This window comes from Zeugodacus cucurbitae, chromosome 4 (genome assembly GCF_028554725.1).
Source record: "Zeugodacus cucurbitae isolate PBARC_wt_2022May chromosome 4, idZeuCucr1.2, whole genome shotgun sequence".
NCBI lineage: Eukaryota > Metazoa > Arthropoda > Insecta > Diptera > Tephritidae > Zeugodacus > Zeugodacus cucurbitae.
In genome coordinates this window covers 64,631,501-64,649,426 of record NC_071669.1, presented here as the reverse complement: position 1 = coordinate 64,649,426, position 17,926 = coordinate 64,631,501, and the positions used below count along the sequence as shown (strand labels likewise).

Below are 17,926 nucleotides of genomic sequence, written 5' to 3'. Positions count from 1 at the left end.
TTTATCATGTGTGATTCGCCAGATTATGTTTTCATTTTATTGTTGGTATTTATGGAGACATGTGTCGCTTTTATCGCGTGTTTGATACTGTCCCCCACCGTTAATATGCTTAATTTTTATTAAAGCTTAGCTTTAGTGAAATATCCGGTTTGTTTTAGCATAACTTTGTTGTTGTTGCTTTCGCTTGCTATCTACCTACATATATACATTTACATACATGTGTGTAAATATAATGACAAGCGCACATCGTTGTTCAATTTGCGACAGCTGAGGTGAGGCTTTTTAAAGAAATGCTTGCACAATAAATTCAAATAAAAGTAAGTACACTTCATACATATGAACAGGCAGGAAATTCGTAACACAATAACTAAGCTTACAGAATTAATTTATTTCATATAAGATCGTTAAGATATAGCGAGTAACCGAAGTACAGGCAATAAATGTAGAGTAAAAAATATATTTAAGTATATAGTTTATTAGCACACATTGACTTAATTTTATTTTCGTCCATTATCATAAGTGGACTTTTTTCACATTTTAATTCATATCGAACTTTATTACTCATTTTTGCACATGTCGGCGCTTTTTTAATGCCTGCCAGCCGACGTAATCGATAAAATTCACATGTGGAAGCGAGTGAAAAATCCAACAGGAAAAAAATTTCTCCAATTAGATTTTTACTTTACATCCTTTGAAATATACACACACACGCACATTTGATATGAAAGATGAAATGGTTTTCACACTCCAGATAACTTAAATAACATTTAATTTTATATGAACACAGTAATTTGTAATTCGAACAACTATGAATATTTACTTTTTATGAAGTTTACTATTGAACTTTTCTTCAACGCGTTCCAACACTTTCCCCAATTTTTCTACTGCTTCGGCAGCCGGGTCTGACTGACTGCAAATTGGAGGGAGCTCTATTGAAATACCCCGCTCAGTGTTGCCGAGTTGAATTGTATTCTACACTACGATTTAACATGTGGAACGTACACTTGATTGGTTTGCGTCTGCGCTAATTTACATCAATTTAAAAAATCGCTGGTTTAGTTTTTATAATTTCCTACAAATATCTGAATAAATTTAAATAAATTGTTTAATGTAACAAACAGTTTTCACATTTAAAGGAACATATCAAAAAACTTTATTAAATTCTGTCTACAACAAGCCGGTCTTTTCTCAAAAATACGATATGAGCGACGCTGCTCTTATACTCCACAATTTTTCCATTTATGTAAATAGTTTTAATTTAAATTTTAATAATCTATTTGGAAACAAAAATGAGCAATATAAATAAAACAAATTTTTTTTATCTTTCTCAAATACAAGTATTAATTACAATTTTAAAACATTTTTAATTGTTGAAAACAAGATATGCATGCCGGTTTAAATTCTGTTTAGCTGACACCCGGCTAATAAACAGCTGTTTTTGACAAGCGGTTATTCAATAGCCCTTGTGGTGGTCCCCGATTAAATAGTTAAAAATACCGGTTAGAATATTAGTTTAACAAATTCTTAAATAAAATTGTAAATAATTATTCAATTTAAAATGTTGTCATTGCGTACGCTACTGCGGAGTAGTCGGTCCGTGGTAACAATTAGTCAACATGGTTTCAAAAGTGTGTCGACTTCAAAATTTGGTTTTAATGGACGTCTTTTGGCACCAACTTGCTGTTTTCAAACTCCTCAGCAAACAGTTGTTGCCCAACAACTACGGTTGTACGCTTCTAGCAGTCCCAAAGAAGTTGAAGATGTACGTGTTTACCATGGCAGTTTGGCGCCTCGGATGAAAGCTGTAAAAATATTTTCACTTACTACCAGCTTGGCAGGTTTGGCCGCACAACCGATACTATTGGAGCAAGGTTTGAATATGGGAGGCAAACCAATGGCGGTATTTCTGTGTACTTTTGCTGGTTTCTTCACATTCGTGACACCGCTTCTACTGCACTTTATCACGAAAAAATATGTTACCGAAATTCATTATAACCCAAAAACAGAGGAATACACGGCGACAACAATATCACTTTTACTATTTAAGATTAAGGTTTGTGATAAATAAGTCGCTGAAAGAGACATTATGAAAAATGAAAATTATTTACTTGCAGACAAAGTTCAAGCCCGAGCACGTTAAAGTACCTGAAGTGCCTGGTATGTTTACATCCTTTCTGGTGCATGATAAACCATTGTTCGTGGATCCTGCTCTTTTCGAAGATCCTGATCACTATGCGCGTATTATGGGATATGACAAGCCAGTGGATTTTAAATTAGATTTCACAGATAATTCAGCTAAAGCTGACAAAACGAATAAGAAAGCGCAGTGAATTTGTTGAGCAATAAATAAAAACAATTTAGAAAAGCTATATTGTTTTTGTTTTAAATTATTTACTTGGAACGATAGGTATTAAGAAGCTAAATATGGAAAGCGGAGATTCATTTCGTTATAGTTTATAAGCTGTGGAAAGTCGCTTTTGACGTTGATTTATAAATATACATTCGATATTTGTTCGCCGATATCTAATAATTCATATTTAGTTAAGCAATTATTTATTTTAAAGTTTTACATTGGCTTTACAACTATTTAACCTCTAGCTCTAAAACTGTTTTCAACAGCTGTTAATTTGTTTACCTCGCTAAAGTTTAGAAAAGCGTGTCTTTGTTATTTCTCAAGGAAATAATTAAAATATTAAATAAGTATCAAGTTGTAATGTCCGAGAAAGAACTTAATATATTTTTAGAATTCAGGTGACTACAATTTATTAAAAAATATTACAATTTCTATACTTTAAAGGCTTGCCTTTACAGTGCTGGCGCTGAATTGCTATTTGGAAACATTAAACGGCGTGAAGTTAAGTTGGAAGGTGGCGAAAAATGTGAGTTAACTATAAATATAAATTGTTTTGGCATTAATTTCCTTTCAATTTGCATTTCAGGGACTATACGTAAACTGCTTAAGTGGATGCACGCCAACATTTTGACAGAGCGACCAGAATTGTTCATACAAGATGAGTCAGTGTAAGTTTTACAAATTGTTAGTTAATTGACAAAGGTGTTAAAGATTGAAGCGCAGTTAATAAACTAAATTATTAAATGTTGCTAATTCTTCTTTTTATGCAGACGACCCGGCATTTTAGTGCTTGTGAACGACACGGATTGGGAGTTACTTGTAAGCGTTTTTTGTTAATTGTTTGATGTGGTTAAATGTTTATTTTATACAATTTTTGTTATACTTCCAGGGTGAATTGGAGTATGAAATACAACCGAATGACAACATACTATTTATTTCCACGCTGCATGGCGGATAGCTGCATATCCTTTGCATTTATTTACACATTTATAAATTAAATTTATTTTTATAACAAATTAAACGAAACTCATCTTTTAACCCTTGAATTGTGCTTGAGATTTTTATTTATATAGGAATATTAAAAATACAGCGCTATATCTAATATGGTAGGCAATGTAAACATTTATGTCGTAGGTTTGTGTATTAGCTGCAATAATTGCTTTGTGTCTTCGATATTCTAAGTTGAACTCTTTAAAGAGTAGAGCATTTGTCACAATTATCAGGTGCGTTTTGTTGGCGCATAGTTAACGCGCTGGGTTTTTGAATTGTAAGGCCTATGTTCAAATCCCATACGCGGGTGTGTTTGTTTCAAATAAGTGCAGTTTTTATGATGTAAACTTTTACCCCGAATAATCATGTGGGCCTTTGCCGCTTGCGGCGAAGGGACGTAATGCTGATAATAAACTGCGCGTTTTTTGCAAAATTATCTTTTTAATAAATATAAAATATTATTATTTGCGATTAAATTCTCATAATTTTCGCTCAATCTTAATTCAAATGCTGGTTTACTTGATTTTTTTTATATTTTAATTTAAAAAATAAAATACATTTTCATTTATTTTTTTATTTTTATTTTTATTTTATATTTTTATTACATTTTCTTTATTTGTTGAACATGCAACTTATACTCGTAAATACTTGATTCTTCGTGTGTAGTACATTAATTCAAATATTTATTACCAAGATTACATAAATTTCAATTTAATAAAAAAATAACATTACACGCCTTATTATGAGGCTATCGTATATACATAGAAATATATTATATATGCACTAATTAATGTAAAATGTAAAATTTACTTTGTGATTGTGTGAAATTTGTGATTATGCTAGTGAACATTAAATTATTGAATGTTTCGAAAATTATTATAAATTATTTCATTTGTGTATATATGTATATTGTACATTAAAGCTTATAGAAATTTTTTATTAAACAAATTCAAAATATAATGTATACCAATTTTATTATTTATGTTTAATTTTTGTTTTTGCAAATAAAAAATTGACACTTCACAAGAGAATTCAAGCCAATTCAGTAACACTTGTGTGTACAAAAAAAAATTAATATATTTTGATGCTTATAAAAACTGTTGTGTTTTAATTATGTAAATATATATATTTTAAGTATTTAAAGCGAAAGGGCATATAGCACTGGTTCAATGATTTATAACTACATACATACATATTATTTAACAATATTTTATTTTGTTGTTATTCATATTATTAATAATAAAAATGCTTGAAAATATGTTTTTTTGCTATGGCTTAGTATTAAAACTAAAATGTAATTAAAATGAAAAAAATATACAACAAAAACAAAAAAATTAACAAAAAAATGTTATGTATGTAAGCACAGATGAATTTGTTCATGTTTGTATGCATGTTTTTTAAGGAAATTTAGTATTATTGTGTGTACACATAAAAACACTTAGCATTTAAAAATAACGTATTTCACTAATTCCAATAATTATAAAAATTAAATTATTTAAAAATTAGTACTAAGTATTTTTTTCGTTTTTTTTTTTTTAATTTTCGGTACTATGTGCTAGTCTAACGGCGTTTTTCAAATTTCGAAAACTCGAAATTGTTTCGAAACTCATTTAAACAATGCTAGAACACCGCTTGCAATTATATGGTTCACTTATGTGTTACGGTAAGGCCGCTGGTGCTGTTTGTTGTTGTTGTTGCGATTCTTTGTGTTGTTTGGTGAGATGAAAACGATGGCGTCGCAATATAACTGTACTATCACCAATGGTGGCCGTTGTGCTGCTGGCGTTTGGTGATGATTTCTCTGTGGTTGTTGTTGCTGTTGTTGTGGCATTTAACCAATTGCAGGTTATGTCCGTTGGCTCATGATCGGGCGTCATTGAGATGTCGGAGAGTATGCCGCTTTCTGCATGATGGAGATATGATTGATTTTTGATTTTTTTTTTTTTGCAAAGATTATAAGCCATCAAAGGAAAGAGAGTGTGGAAGACAAGTGTGGACACAAGAGGATGCAATACGACAAAATACGAATACAGACATACATAAATAGTGAGAGTAGTTGGAAATTATTTACATTTTGGAGTTTTGAATACAAAAATTAAAAAAAAAACAAAATTTTAAAAAAGAATACTTGAAAAAAAAAATTAAAAAAATTTTTTTGAAAAATTTTTTGAAAAAATATTTTGAAAAAAAAAAAAAATTTTGAAAAAAAATATTTTTTAAATAACTAATAATACTGATAAATAAAGTAGAAAACACTTTCTATAAACAAAGCTTAGACATATTACGCTGTAAATTTACAAAAATAATAACTTACAAATTACTGTAAAAATAGTTTTTTTAAATAAACAAAAAACTGGTTAGTAAATCATAACATTTTAACACTAAACAAAACAACAAAAACAAATAGAAATAAAAACTAATAAATACACAACAAACGAAAAAAAAAAAACATTCAGAAAAAGTAACTCAATTCAAGCTCTATACCCATGGAGAGTTGACTGACAAGCGTTGTTGAGCGTTTGGCGCGCGCTGAGCCGCCACTGCCGCCGGCGCCACCTTTTCCACTGCCACTGTGGGCGCTGCGTCCACTGCTGCCGCTACTACTCAACGTATTCGTGTTCGTGCCACTCGTGGACGCATTCGCCGCTGCGGCACCGCCAACACCGCTCAGCATTAAAGTTTGCGTCTCGTTGATTAGCTCGAGCGCATGATGACCGCCAGGTGTGGTCTTGCTATTGCAAGCGTTGCCACCCAGGCGCTCATGCCCGGAAGAGCTGCCTGTGCTGATTGAGGAACTGCTCGTGCCGCTCGACAGTGAGCTCTCGGAGATGAGCGAGTTGGGTCGGCGTGCGCTCTTCGAGACATCCAAATGCAAGCCGGCGAAGGAGTGACGCAATTTGGGCGCTGCAATGCAATGAGGAAGTTGGGATTATTATTGTTTTTGTAAATTTTTTAGCGTTAAACTCTTACCTTTGCCGAGCTGTGATATCGTTATGGAGCGGTCGTTAATTTGATTGTTGCTGGGACGTATGTCGAGACACGGTTTGCTGCCGATTCCCATCGAAGACATTTCGGCTAGGCGAATTTCTGGGAAATCGGAGGAAAGAAAATATTATAGAAATTATAATTAACGGTTTCACTTCCGTGAAACGTCATATTAGTAAAAAAATAGTTTGAATCTAAAAACCTCCTCTCTACATCCTCTACATCTCTCCTATTTACAATATTAGCACCCTCTCCATTTAATTACCTCGATTTCGATTCGCTTGCTTCCATAGCAACTTCGATATTTCCTCGGCCCAAGCATTTTTGATGTCCTCCGACATACATTGCAACGTCCAAGTGTCTTCCGGTTTGCGTTTGCGGAACCAAATTTCAAATTTCGTTTTCGAATCTCCCACATGCGCAGTTAAACCAATATCCGAGGTCTTGATGCTGTTCTTATATAAATAAATGTCCAAGTTCTGGAGAAGGAAAATATATTTTTAAAATTATTATATTTATTTTAGTACAATCCTGCTTACCTTTTGATCTGGAAACCGACGTGCTTTACTAAACAGCACAAGATCTTCGAAGAGAAAGACTTGACGCAGTGACTTCTTACCGCCACGTCCTTGCCATACCAAAAACTCATTTTGTCGCAGCAAACGTCCTTGTTCCTTTACATTGACATCACAGTCTCGCAACGAATCCATAGCTAGTAGATCATTACCATGACGTAGTTGAAATTTAACCATTTCCTCAGCGCGTTGCAGTTCTTCCACATCGGCGGCAATCTCTTGCATTGCAGCACCCTGTAAGGTGCAATCAGGAAATTATATTAGATGTTACTTTATGAGTGAAAGCTTAATGAAAGCTTTAAACTAAATATTATATTTGAAAGCTCAATTAAATCTCAAAATCGTCACTTACCTCAACGGAATTGCAAGCTTTCACCAATTGCTGCAATAGTAAGGCATATTTGCCCATACGCTGTACGGGCTTCAGTAAATATGAGGCCAAGTCCATTTTATCATTCAATTCGAACTGTTTGGACTGTAAAATAGAAAAAAATTATATAAATTACATATACATAGACCAATATATTGAAAAAATGTAATGAGCTTAAAAAGCTCATGAAAGCTCTGCAAAAGTTTTCACAAACAAACAAACAAAGTGAATTGCATATACATCTTATTATTAAAAAATACAAAGAAAAGCTTTGTTACGTTTGCATTGAAAGCTTTCGTGAAAGCTTTGCAAACACTTTCACATACAAATATAGTAAAATGCATATACATTTTATTATTAAAAAAATACTAGAAAAAACTTTAAGTATTTAAAAGTTTTTTCGAAAGCTTTCATGAAAGCTTTGCAAAAACTTTCACAAGTCGCTTTACCTTAAAGAATGCCGTGCCATATTCACTCATTAGCGTATCACTTTTCGGTTTATTCTTATTGTAAAGCGCATACAAATAGAATTTCGATTCCATTTCCAAGAAGGTGCTGCCAACCTTCAATGGGTTACGTTCATAACGTTCCAGTTCATTGAGAAAATGCCATTTGTGGAATTCGGAGATCTTCTCAATGTTGCCGAAAATGACATTACGTTGGCCGCGTAACGGCTGCGGTATGTCTTCGCGCAACAACTCGTCAACATAATTTTCAATGACATAATTCAACGAGTGTACATAGTCGCGTTCCGTGCCAATCATTTCACGCATGATCAATAGAAGCGTTCTACAAAAACCGAATAGAAACATAAATAATGAAGACGCACAAGGTCAAAAGTGTTTGAAAGATTGCTTACTTTTGTATTTTCGGATCCAAGAAACTGAGTTCATCCAACTTCGACAATTCCAAACTTGAGGCGTGGTACTGCAGATGCGCATTCGCCTCCATGGGTGAGTGTATGTCATTATAACGTTTGCTAGAGCGCTCATAGCACTCGAAGTCGAGCTCATCGCTGTGGAGAAACGAAATAATTTCATTGTAAAGCAGTTCAATATCAGCGACAATCGCACAACTCACCTCTTGCTGTACAAATTGGCCGCCTCGTTGAGGCTCTGACACGAGCAGATGCGCGTCAACTTCGGATTGCCGTCGCAGCGCTCACAACCGCCCACACCGGAATCGGCAATTTTCGATTGCTCCTCCTCGCCATCCTCCATTTCGAGTTCCTCACCGTCGGCGTCCAGCATTTCATCCATATCCTCCATATTGCGACTCTCACGCCAACAGTGACAGGTTTGACCGTCAAATGAACCGATACCCGAACTGGAGCGATGACTCAGACGGTTCATGCGCGGCAGCGGCGTACTCGTTATGACGGCGACATGTTGTAGTTGCTGTTGTAATTGTTGTTGTTTGGTAAGGCTGCTGGTGGTGCTGCTGTTGCTGCGATAGTTGAGTGTGAGGTTAAGGCTATTTGGTTTGTTGTTCTTATTGTTGTTCGGTGTTTCTGCTATTTCCGTTTGCGCCGATGCCGGCTCGTTATTGCCGTTCTCTCGCTGTTCCTGTCGGAATTTCTCTAGCAGCTGTGTGGCGCCTGACAATTCGGCCAACCTTTGCATTTCCGGTTGCAAGTGCGGCTCGTGATTGTGCATCAGCAATAGTTGTTGTAATCTAGTCGCGGCTTCTATACGTTCACGCGCCAACTCTAGTTTTTCCGCGAAGCAATCGAGTGCGGACTTCAGGTTGATGGCGCTCTCGCGCAGTGGCTCAATGTTGACTGCGGCCTCGTGTAGATCGCGGCCCTTAGCCAAGTGTTTCTAGGGAGAAAATAATTTATTTAATTACATACTTAAAAAAATTTTTTTGGCGTGTAATTTTTTATGATTTTTTTTTCTAAAAAAGGCTTAACTCCAAATGTGTGTATTTTAGTCGGGGACCATTCTTCAGCTTTCAATTTTTGATTACATGAGCATCATTTCCCCATGAGAAGGTCAAGTATAAACACAAAATCTCAAAGTTCTAGCAGGTAAGTAGAAGTTGGAGGAAAATGAAAAATAGTTCTACCCTTTAAAGTTGTTGGAAACCAAAAGAGTTATAAATTTTTTATATCAGCTCGAGTTTTGTCTTAGCCAACGCTTTTTATCAATTTATAAAGGATCATAAATCACAAGATATCCTTCGGGAGAAATATTTTATAACTCCCAGTGCCCTGAACGAAGTCTATTAACTATTTTCGAGTTCGAGAACATTCAAGATTTCTTCAGGTTTCGAGTCGGCCAAATCTTTTGGAAACATTTACGAATTGCTGAATGTTCTTATCATGTTATTTATTTTTTATCTATGAAGAATACTTGGGGGGTATTCTAAATTAATTTTAGTAAAGTATTTGCATAAATAATCAAGATAAAGTCCCAAGAATAAGTACGATTAAGTAATATTTGGTACGTATAGACGTGGTGACGCTCTTTATGCCCTTTTGAGTGCTATTAGAAAGTAATATACCTTTAAGGGCTTAAGCATTGAGAGCAGTCTACTGTTGGAGATTTACATCCAATAATCTATGTTGGCAAAGAATTAAAAATTTAGAAAAATATTGATCAGCTTTTGAGAATAATATTTATATGTCTATTTATCTTCTTCGAACCAATTGGGAGTTTCTATATTTCCCCTTATTTTTGGAATAAAGTGTTGAGTATATTTGTACTTACCATCGAAATGAAATAATATTTTTCAAACTCTTGCTCCTGCTCTTTTATGGCGGCTTCACAGTCTAGCTGAAGACTAGCGAACCGTTGTAGCGTTTCATTGCCATCACTGGTGATCCAAGATGTTACCTGGAATTTGAGGATAACAAATATTAAATAGTTTTAAGAAAACAATAGAAAAGTTAGAAAAAATTCAAGGAAATGAAGATGTAACGTGAACATAACCTAAAAATTGTATTTGGTCTCTGCACTCTTGTGAAATGGTATTGAATTTTTTTCGAAATAAAACCTTAAATTACTAAGAAAAATCTCAAAAAAAGGGATATCAATTCCCTAATATATTTTTTACATTTGTGATATATGTAAGAGAGCTTTAAAAGCTTAAAAGCTCTTAAAAAGCTAAGTATGGTTACAGCAGACATATTAGGAAAATTATATTTAGAAATTTCAATTCAATACAAAAAATCACGCTCACTATGTCTACAGCCTAATCATGGAGTTATATAAAAAAGGGTAAATACAATAAATTATAATTTCTTTTACATAGATAGTACTTAAGCTCGCTGACGATAGAAGACAGCAGTTAAAAACAATCTTATCACATAGATTTTGAGTGAGCAATTCTTTTATGAGTATTTAAATAACCGTTATTTATAGATCACAAGATAGCGTTTAACTTTCTACTGCTAAGTATACTCTTGAGATTCTTTGTGATACAGTAGTTGATAATTCTTATATATTCTTCATATATTCTTTTTTTGGTGCTCATTTGCATCACGCACAGTGTAATTGGATAACCCCTTTAATAAATAACAAATATTTAACTGGGTTTTTGTGTGTCTGACAATACATGTAGATAACGAAAAAACCATGACATACAAATTTACGCGTCGTATCAGAGAGAAAAAACTGAAACAAAACAAAAACGCACACAAAATTTTAGTTTGACGGTACACAAATAGTAAACACCTTGCAATTATTGTGTTATGTTATGGGTACACACATCGTATAGGTATGTATGTATAGTATATGTATGTATGTATGTGTGTTTATTTTTATAAACAATTGTACTTAATAGATAGGTATATATGCTTATAAAATGAATAATTGATAAGGAGCGAGATATGGAGGCACTCAATTGTTAGCGAGCTAAGGTTGTACGAGGCTTCAGCGCGCTTTTTTAGTGCTCGAGATAATATTATAAATATTATTCAAAATTATGATTTCAAAACTATACTTTTTTTAATTTTATTTTCGATTTTTTTTTTAAATAAAATTTCAAAATATTTTGCTGCAATTTCTATTTCAGAAGAATTTTTTGTTTTTTCTTTAAGATTTTTAATTAAATTTGTAAAAAAATTATATTTTTAAAATTTGTTTTTAATTTGTAATCATAAAAAATTGCTAATTTCTTAACTTATGGTGTCTTTTACTATACATTTTTTTAGAAAAAATTTCGATTTTGATTGAAAATTGTAATCATTTGCTTAAAAATGAAAAAAATTAAATTACAATTTTATTTATATAAATTGTATGTATAAAATATTATTTTATTTTATAATTTTTATTTTTTTAAATTATTTAATATATTTTTTAGTTCAATGTTTATAAAAATTTATTAAATTTTAATTTATTTAATTAATTTAATTAATCTGATTTTTAAATAATTAATGATAATTATTCTAAATATTTTTAATTTTTTTATTTTTCTTTAAAATTATGGCAACATTTAATACAATTATTTATATTAAAAATTAGACTGAGTGAAAAAAATATTTGTGGCAAAAATATATGTTTTATTTTTTGTATAATAAATTAAAAAATTTGTATTTAAATTTTTAAAATTTATATTTGTGTAGAAAAAATTTGGAAGTGTACTTTTAACCCTAACCTTACTGTATATGTGATGTACATATATGGCAACTCTTACTATGATTATAAACCATTTGATTGATTAATTTTTTTTTTAAATTGTGATTAAATAAAAAAAAATAAAAAAATAAAAAACAAATGTTATTAAAAGAAAAAATATTTCAATTTAATTATAAAATTATTTAATAAAAAAATAAATATCAAAATTTGTATTTAATATTTTTTTCTTTTTTGTTTAATATTTTTTTTTTTAATATTAATTATGATGAAAGATATTTTATGAATTGTATTTTTAAATAATAATACTTCAATAATTTTGTTTTAACTTATGGCAACTCTTACAGCAATTATTTTCACAGAAAGTAGAAAAAAATATTTGTAGCTAAGCAATTTTTTATAATTATTTTTGTATTTTTTTTTTTATAAAAATTTAATTTTTTTTTTTGACGTTTCAGCATACCAAATTTATATACAAATATTTAATATGTACAGCAATCATTTTTATTTAATTTTTTATTTTATCAATTCTAAATACACACCCTTTAAAATGTGCAAATTCTTAGAAAAAATCACATTAAATTGAAAATGACTAAGATTCATACCAGTCTGCTGTATAAACAGTAGCAATCTGCATATATACATACATACATACATATGTACAAACAAACAGATGCACGGCTACAAATTAGAGTCGGTTATTTTCACAGAGATAAGCAAATTTTGCTCCCCATTCGTTTACTGGCGCTCGCACGGTTTAGTTTGTACTCAGTGCTGTGTCCGAATAAATTGTCGATTGACATACAAACAAACAAACATAGAAACACATATAGGTGCATTTGAAATGGAGCTCACGCACAAAGAACGCACGGAAATGGTAATAAGCTGATTTGAAATGCATATTATTCTAAATAAAAAATAAAAATTTCAAATTTTGCAGAAGAAGCACATGAGCAAAGTGCTCAGCGGCAAGGAGAAGCCCTTCGATGGCCTGCGCGCACGTACCATTGTGCTGCTCACACATAGAGTGGACGGCGCACAAGTCTTTCTGAAAATGACGCAAAGCCAGCCTCTCCGTATGAATCGCTTCACCGCTTGGAAATACTGCAATCTAATGCACACGGCCTTGCGTCATGGCACACCGCAAATACTCGAAATGATGCAACAGCCGCCACAACAACAACTACTAGAAGAATTAAGTAATTATTGGGCCTATCACACGGATGCCATATGCGGCTGTATACTCAAGTATTTGGAATTGTTGTTGCACAAAATTGAGTTCCATAAAAACTATGCGTTCTTCACGGGCGCTCTGGAGGCGGACATCACCAAGGAGTGGGATGTAGATGTGTGGTGAGTAAACAGTTTGAAATTAATAATTATATTTTTTACAACTATTATCGTTGTCTTTCCAGCTTCCAATTATGCACCGATATCTTTGATTATATGGACCAACTGCTAATGCTGCAACATACCATTTTCGCGAGCTTGACCTTGCAACAGCTCGCTGTGGCCACGCCCGAAACAATGTGCCGTCTGCAACCGCTTATCAATATCGCCGCCGAGTGCAGCATACTGTATGATCAGGCATCGAATGCAATGGCCACCGTTTGTGGCAAGTTGCCGCCCATCGATGTAATGGGTTTATGCAATCGCTTCTATGCGCTTTATCAGCGCTTACGTGGCTTCTACAGCTCGCTACAGCAGGTGAAGATCATACTCAAAATGGAATATGTGCCGGAGCTATCGACGACTGTGCCGGATTTCTTGGCGTACAGCAATAGTAGTGCATGTGGCAGGCAACCGACGGCGCCGCCCGTGTGGCAAGTGTAATTTGTGGTGTGAAGCGATGGTGTTGGCGAATTTTTAGGGGGGCCGCGGGTAGGAGAGAGTGGTTGGAGTAGACAATTTGATTGTAATTGTTGTTTGTACATACAGTTATGCATTTGTATTATAATTGCACTATTTATACTAGATTAGATAAGATATTTAAGTTTATATATGTGCTACAAGTGTCTATATGAGTACACAGAAAGTTAATTAAAACGATTTTATTTTTATCAAATTTGTTGTGAAATATTGCGATGAGTTTTCCTTTAATTGTGACATGCAAAAATTATAGCAAATATTTAGTAAATAATATTTTCATTGTGGCAAATTTGTTGACAGTTATAGTCAAAATAATGACAACACGTCAAATTCAAGGACAAATTTTGAAAAATAGTAAAAATATATGGACAAAATATCAAAATGCATAATATTTTAAATTCGAAAATGGCATATCGTAGATCGATAAACCTAAATTTAATCCTCTTGTGATGTTCCAATAGTGAAATTATTGGAGACCATCCTTTTAGCCTCAACCATTGTAAGTGTCGAATTTAATGTGATGTTTTAATTACGTCAAAATTAATGACATTAATAGTCCTATTAATAATGACAACATGTCAAATTCAATGACTGTTCAAATTATATTAATAATAGTCAAACTAATGAAAACAATTGTCTTAGTTTTCATAAAAATGTATGCCAATATTTTTCGAGTCAAGAGGGACATCCATGATTTTTTACGATGGAATGGAAAGTTTCCATTGGAAACACTTGAACATATTTAGGTGCTATTGTAAAATTTTTTGTCATTAAATTTGGTATAATGAAAATCTACGTGTGAAGTTATCAATGAAATTAATTTTAGAAATAATTTATAAAATAAATAGATTAATTGAAAATATATTAAAAAAAATAAAAACAATAAAATTTTATATCAATTTAATTCTCGTGTTAACCCTTAAGGCAGTAGTCTGCTTTACAGGCTTTGAAAAAATCGTTTTTTTTTGTCTTGTTTTAAATCTCTTCCAAAACTATCCAAGAATATATCTTTAAAATTCCAGAGGCCAATTCGACATTTTTTCGAAGCTAGAGCAGTTTTAGAGGCCGAGCGTTGAGCAGGTGCGTATGCTCAGGCAGACCCGACCGAAAACTTTAAAGCGCGTTTTCTCGAGTTTTCATTTTCACAAGTGTTAGTAAACGGTGCCGGCGATAGCAAAAAGAATATATGTCCGATCAAAAAAATCAAAGTGATCTAGCTTCAGTATTAAATTATCTTCTATTTGAACTAAAAAGTTGGACAAATGTATTATTTAAACGAGTTGTTTTGTAACTTAAAATCAATTTTTTTTCATAAAAAAGTGAATTTTTTTTCAAACTTCGAAAAAATTTGGAATTTTATAACTTCTTCGGTATTTTTTTTAGTTTATAAAGAAAAGAAACTTATACAAATTAAAAAAAAAAATTGGTTTGACTGTTTCAGATGCATCGCACGACCTCCATCACCGGTACCGATTTACATGTGCAGACTCCAGGCACTCCAGAAAAATACTTACAACTTTGAAAAAATTTCAATATTTTTTAATAATAAATATTGTTTTTTAAGCCTTAAATATAGTACACTATCGTCTTAAAATTCCGTTTACCGCAATCATTTCCTTCCCTTTAAAAAAAATGCTAAAAAATGCTTTTTTTTCGGCTACTACTCTACTGCCTTAAGTGCATCTTGAGAAAATAAATATGAAGAATGATTCTAAAAATTATTGGGAGAAATATCATAAATGTTATCCATAAAAAGGTTTCATGAGCACATTTAAGCAAAGATCATATAGACCAATGTCAACACAAAAGGGTTAACATTGACATTCAACAACTTCTAATTATTATACTTTAGTATGATGAAACTAGTTTTGCAATATTAAGTATTGTTGTCTTAAATATAACTAAAGTGAATTTTTTGAAAATTGAACATTTTGAAATGAAGCTTGACATCGAAATGGACTAACATAAAACCGAAAACTTTAAGCAATATACAGCAATTCAAATTTGTTGTCATCCAGTGAATTGTTTTCTTATATTATAACCAATTTTCGAGGCCAGAAGAAGCGATTGCTTTAAGCTATTTCACAGTCTAAAATCATCCCACCCACATCTTCACAAGTGATTTCACAAACTATTATATTTCCACAATCTAATCTGCTTTGTGTCAGAGTACTACTTATACTCGTACTCAACTTATATAGTACAATATGTGTGGTCCCATTAAGCACTTGTTTGTATTTTTTATTTACATAAATTATTATTATTTCCCTTCAATGCAAATGCCACATACGAGTATATACTGTAAAGTGCCATTGTCCATTCACCCGCTTTGCTGACGCTTCACTTCAAATCGTGCGACACAACGGTATCGATGACTTGTTTACCAATAATTTTTGCGGCGATAAGACGCGACAAATTCAATGAAAAATGTAATTAAGTCAATGCAAGAGAAATTAGGGCTTTTGAGGGTGTGAGTGGGTGCGAGGAAATGGGAAATGCCGAGTAAGCAGCTATAGAGACTAATGAGATTAAGTATGGTTTATATAATGTATTAGTACTATACTATAGTATACTATACATATTACATAAAATATTCAGAAGTAAGCAGTTTGAAGGTTCCCACAGTTATTAGTAGAACTTTGCTTGCTTCATGGTTGAAGGTCTGATTTGAAATGATCTTTAGACGAAAAGTAAACATTGTGCTTTCTTATCAGTCTAATACTTGAAGAATATTTGGTTATAATTGAGAGTGAGATATTTTACGGTGATTCATAAGCAACTCATGTGGTAGGAAATCCCAAAATAACTGTACTCTGTACGAAAACATACTCAGGAATATAAGATTGTTTATTTTTATTTAGATGCGTCATATCTTTAAAGAATAATAAAAAAATGTATCAGATCATAACACTTGTAAAAATAATCAATTAAAAACTGAAGTACAGTCTGAACAACATGCTTGAGTTCTGCTATCTAACCATGATATTGAATGCAATACAAGAGAGTATGTGAGTACTTTTTCCAAATGGTATACGCGCTGCACCAGTTTATTCAATTTATGCCAGTTGTTTGTTCGATTCGCCGTTATACATAAATTTGACACTTACGTAACATATAAAAAACGGTTTTGTAAGCATTTAGGATTTGATAATTTTGAACAACTCGCTGATATCTAAAGCTTGAGTTCAATCTTGAGGTTTATGGGTTGTATCTATACTTTTAATATAAGATGAGCTTATCTGAGTCCATCTTGAGCCATATTATTTAATGAGTGAAGGTTGTGGGAAAGGCTAGATAACCTATTGGCATAAAGTGTATCTTAATCGACGGAATATTATGTGATATTTTTACAGAGTTAATGTGTGTAGTTCATAGAAAGTAATTTTTGAAAAGCTGTTCAATTATTTGGAATCAAAAGATAAAATAATCTTAAGAAGGGTTTTCACAACACGAAAGAACATGAGTTAGTAATCCTCAAATCTCAAGAAATTTTGATTTTTATTGCTCATAAACCCCCTTTATGAACTTCTGGACTGTCTTTTCACAACTTAAAATTCAGAAATATTTCAAAAATTTTGTAGTAAAACACTGAATCATTAAACCGACCTCTGAGATGTTTAAAACAAAATATTTATATTCATTCTATAGTTTATAGTTGAAGCGTGAAAATTTCTCTCGATTTTAAAGTAATTTTTTTACATAATGGTATCAAGAAATCTTATAAAAATGCATAAAATGTAATTCCCCACATAACAATACCGTTACGAATACTCGCAGAGAGTAAAAGTAAAAAAGAAAAAAAAAATCACATCCCAAACAAAATCAACTGAAAGGCGCTCGCAGAATGCGTTGATAATAAGCGCAACAAAAGGGAAATTTTCACAGCGAGCGCGCCAAATCTCGAAACGCATTCTTGCCTTGATGTGAACATATATTTTCACAATGACAATTTCGCAATTTTCTCGCAATCAAAATAGTATGACTAGCGGCAATGTCAGCAGGCACATATTCAAACACTCATAAATGCAAAGCGAAGTGGAGCGCGTGCCACACTACAGTAAATTGCACGCCTGCTACCGTTGCTGCCGATGGTTATTTTAATGAATGAATGGATAGCAGCGCCATTCAAGAAGAGGAAACAAATAAAGAAATATACAAGAGCGGGCGCCTAACTAACAGAAGTGGCTTGTGGCGCGGCGGTGGCAGC

The 17,926-nt window shown here is 32.5% G+C and overlaps 5 protein-coding genes across 10 annotated transcripts in view; 3 read left to right on the top strand and 2 right to left on the bottom strand.

The window, feature by feature from the left end:
• Positions 1–978, bottom strand: part of LOC105211144 (elongation of very long chain fatty acids protein 6) — a 41,645-nt gene extending 40,667 nt beyond the window's left edge. The window contains exon 1 of one of the 2 annotated variants that reach the window (XM_011182467.3): positions 821–978. The gene's annotated coding sequence lies outside the window, so the exon portion shown is untranslated. Of the gene's footprint in view, positions 1–714 lie in introns of both variants that reach the window. The other variant, XM_011182468.3, reaches the window with a different exon arrangement.
• A 438-nt stretch (positions 979–1,416) lies between these two features.
• LOC105211143 (transmembrane protein 70 homolog, mitochondrial) lies at positions 1,417–2,369 on the top strand. The gene is made up of 2 exons (XM_011182466.3): positions 1,417–2,053; positions 2,115–2,369. The coding sequence occupies exons 1-2, from the start codon at positions 1,559–1,561 to the stop codon at positions 2,328–2,330; spliced, it is 711 nt and encodes a 236-aa protein (XP_011180768.2). The 5' UTR covers positions 1,417–1,558; the 3' UTR covers positions 2,331–2,369.
• A 225-nt stretch (positions 2,370–2,594) lies between these two features.
• LOC105211142 (ubiquitin-related modifier 1 homolog) lies at positions 2,595–3,399 on the top strand. The gene is made up of 5 exons (XM_011182465.3): positions 2,595–2,751; positions 2,812–2,879; positions 2,940–3,021; positions 3,124–3,172; positions 3,243–3,399. The coding sequence occupies exons 1-5, from the start codon at positions 2,714–2,716 to the stop codon at positions 3,309–3,311; spliced, it is 306 nt and encodes a 101-aa protein (XP_011180767.2). The 5' UTR covers positions 2,595–2,713; the 3' UTR covers positions 3,312–3,399.
• Positions 3,400–4,431: 1,032 nt separating this feature from the next.
• The window catches only part of LOC105211141 (uncharacterized), a 188,038-nt gene continuing 174,543 nt past the window's right edge, over positions 4,432–17,926 (bottom strand). For 2 of the 5 annotated variants that reach the window (XM_011182464.3, XM_029039522.2), the window contains exons 10-19: positions 9,985–10,110; positions 8,354–9,093; positions 8,133–8,288; positions 7,723–8,062; positions 7,256–7,378; positions 6,868–7,137; positions 6,594–6,807; positions 6,314–6,430; positions 5,828–6,247; positions 4,432–5,246 (exon numbers count right to left, since the gene is read on the bottom strand). In XM_011182464.3, coding sequence (XP_011180766.2) covers positions 5,002–5,246; positions 5,828–6,247; positions 6,314–6,430; positions 6,594–6,807; positions 6,868–7,137; positions 7,256–7,378; positions 7,723–8,062; positions 8,133–8,288; positions 8,354–9,093; positions 9,985–10,110 — 2,751 coding nt within the window. In that variant the 3' untranslated portion in view covers positions 4,432–5,001. The remainder of the gene's footprint in view (positions 5,247–5,827; positions 6,248–6,313; positions 6,431–6,593; positions 6,808–6,867; positions 7,138–7,255; positions 7,379–7,722; positions 8,063–8,132; positions 8,289–8,353; positions 9,094–9,984; positions 10,111–17,926) is intronic. The other 3 variants (XM_029039524.2, XM_029039525.2, XM_054230098.1) reach the window with 2 other exon arrangements.
• Positions 12,567–13,929, top strand: LOC105211140 (huntingtin-interacting protein 1). The gene is made up of 3 exons (XM_011182463.3): positions 12,567–12,727; positions 12,791–13,203; positions 13,266–13,929. Exons 1-3 carry the CDS (start codon positions 12,695–12,697, stop codon positions 13,681–13,683), a joined length of 864 nt encoding a protein of 287 aa, XP_011180765.1. The 5' UTR covers positions 12,567–12,694; the 3' UTR covers positions 13,684–13,929.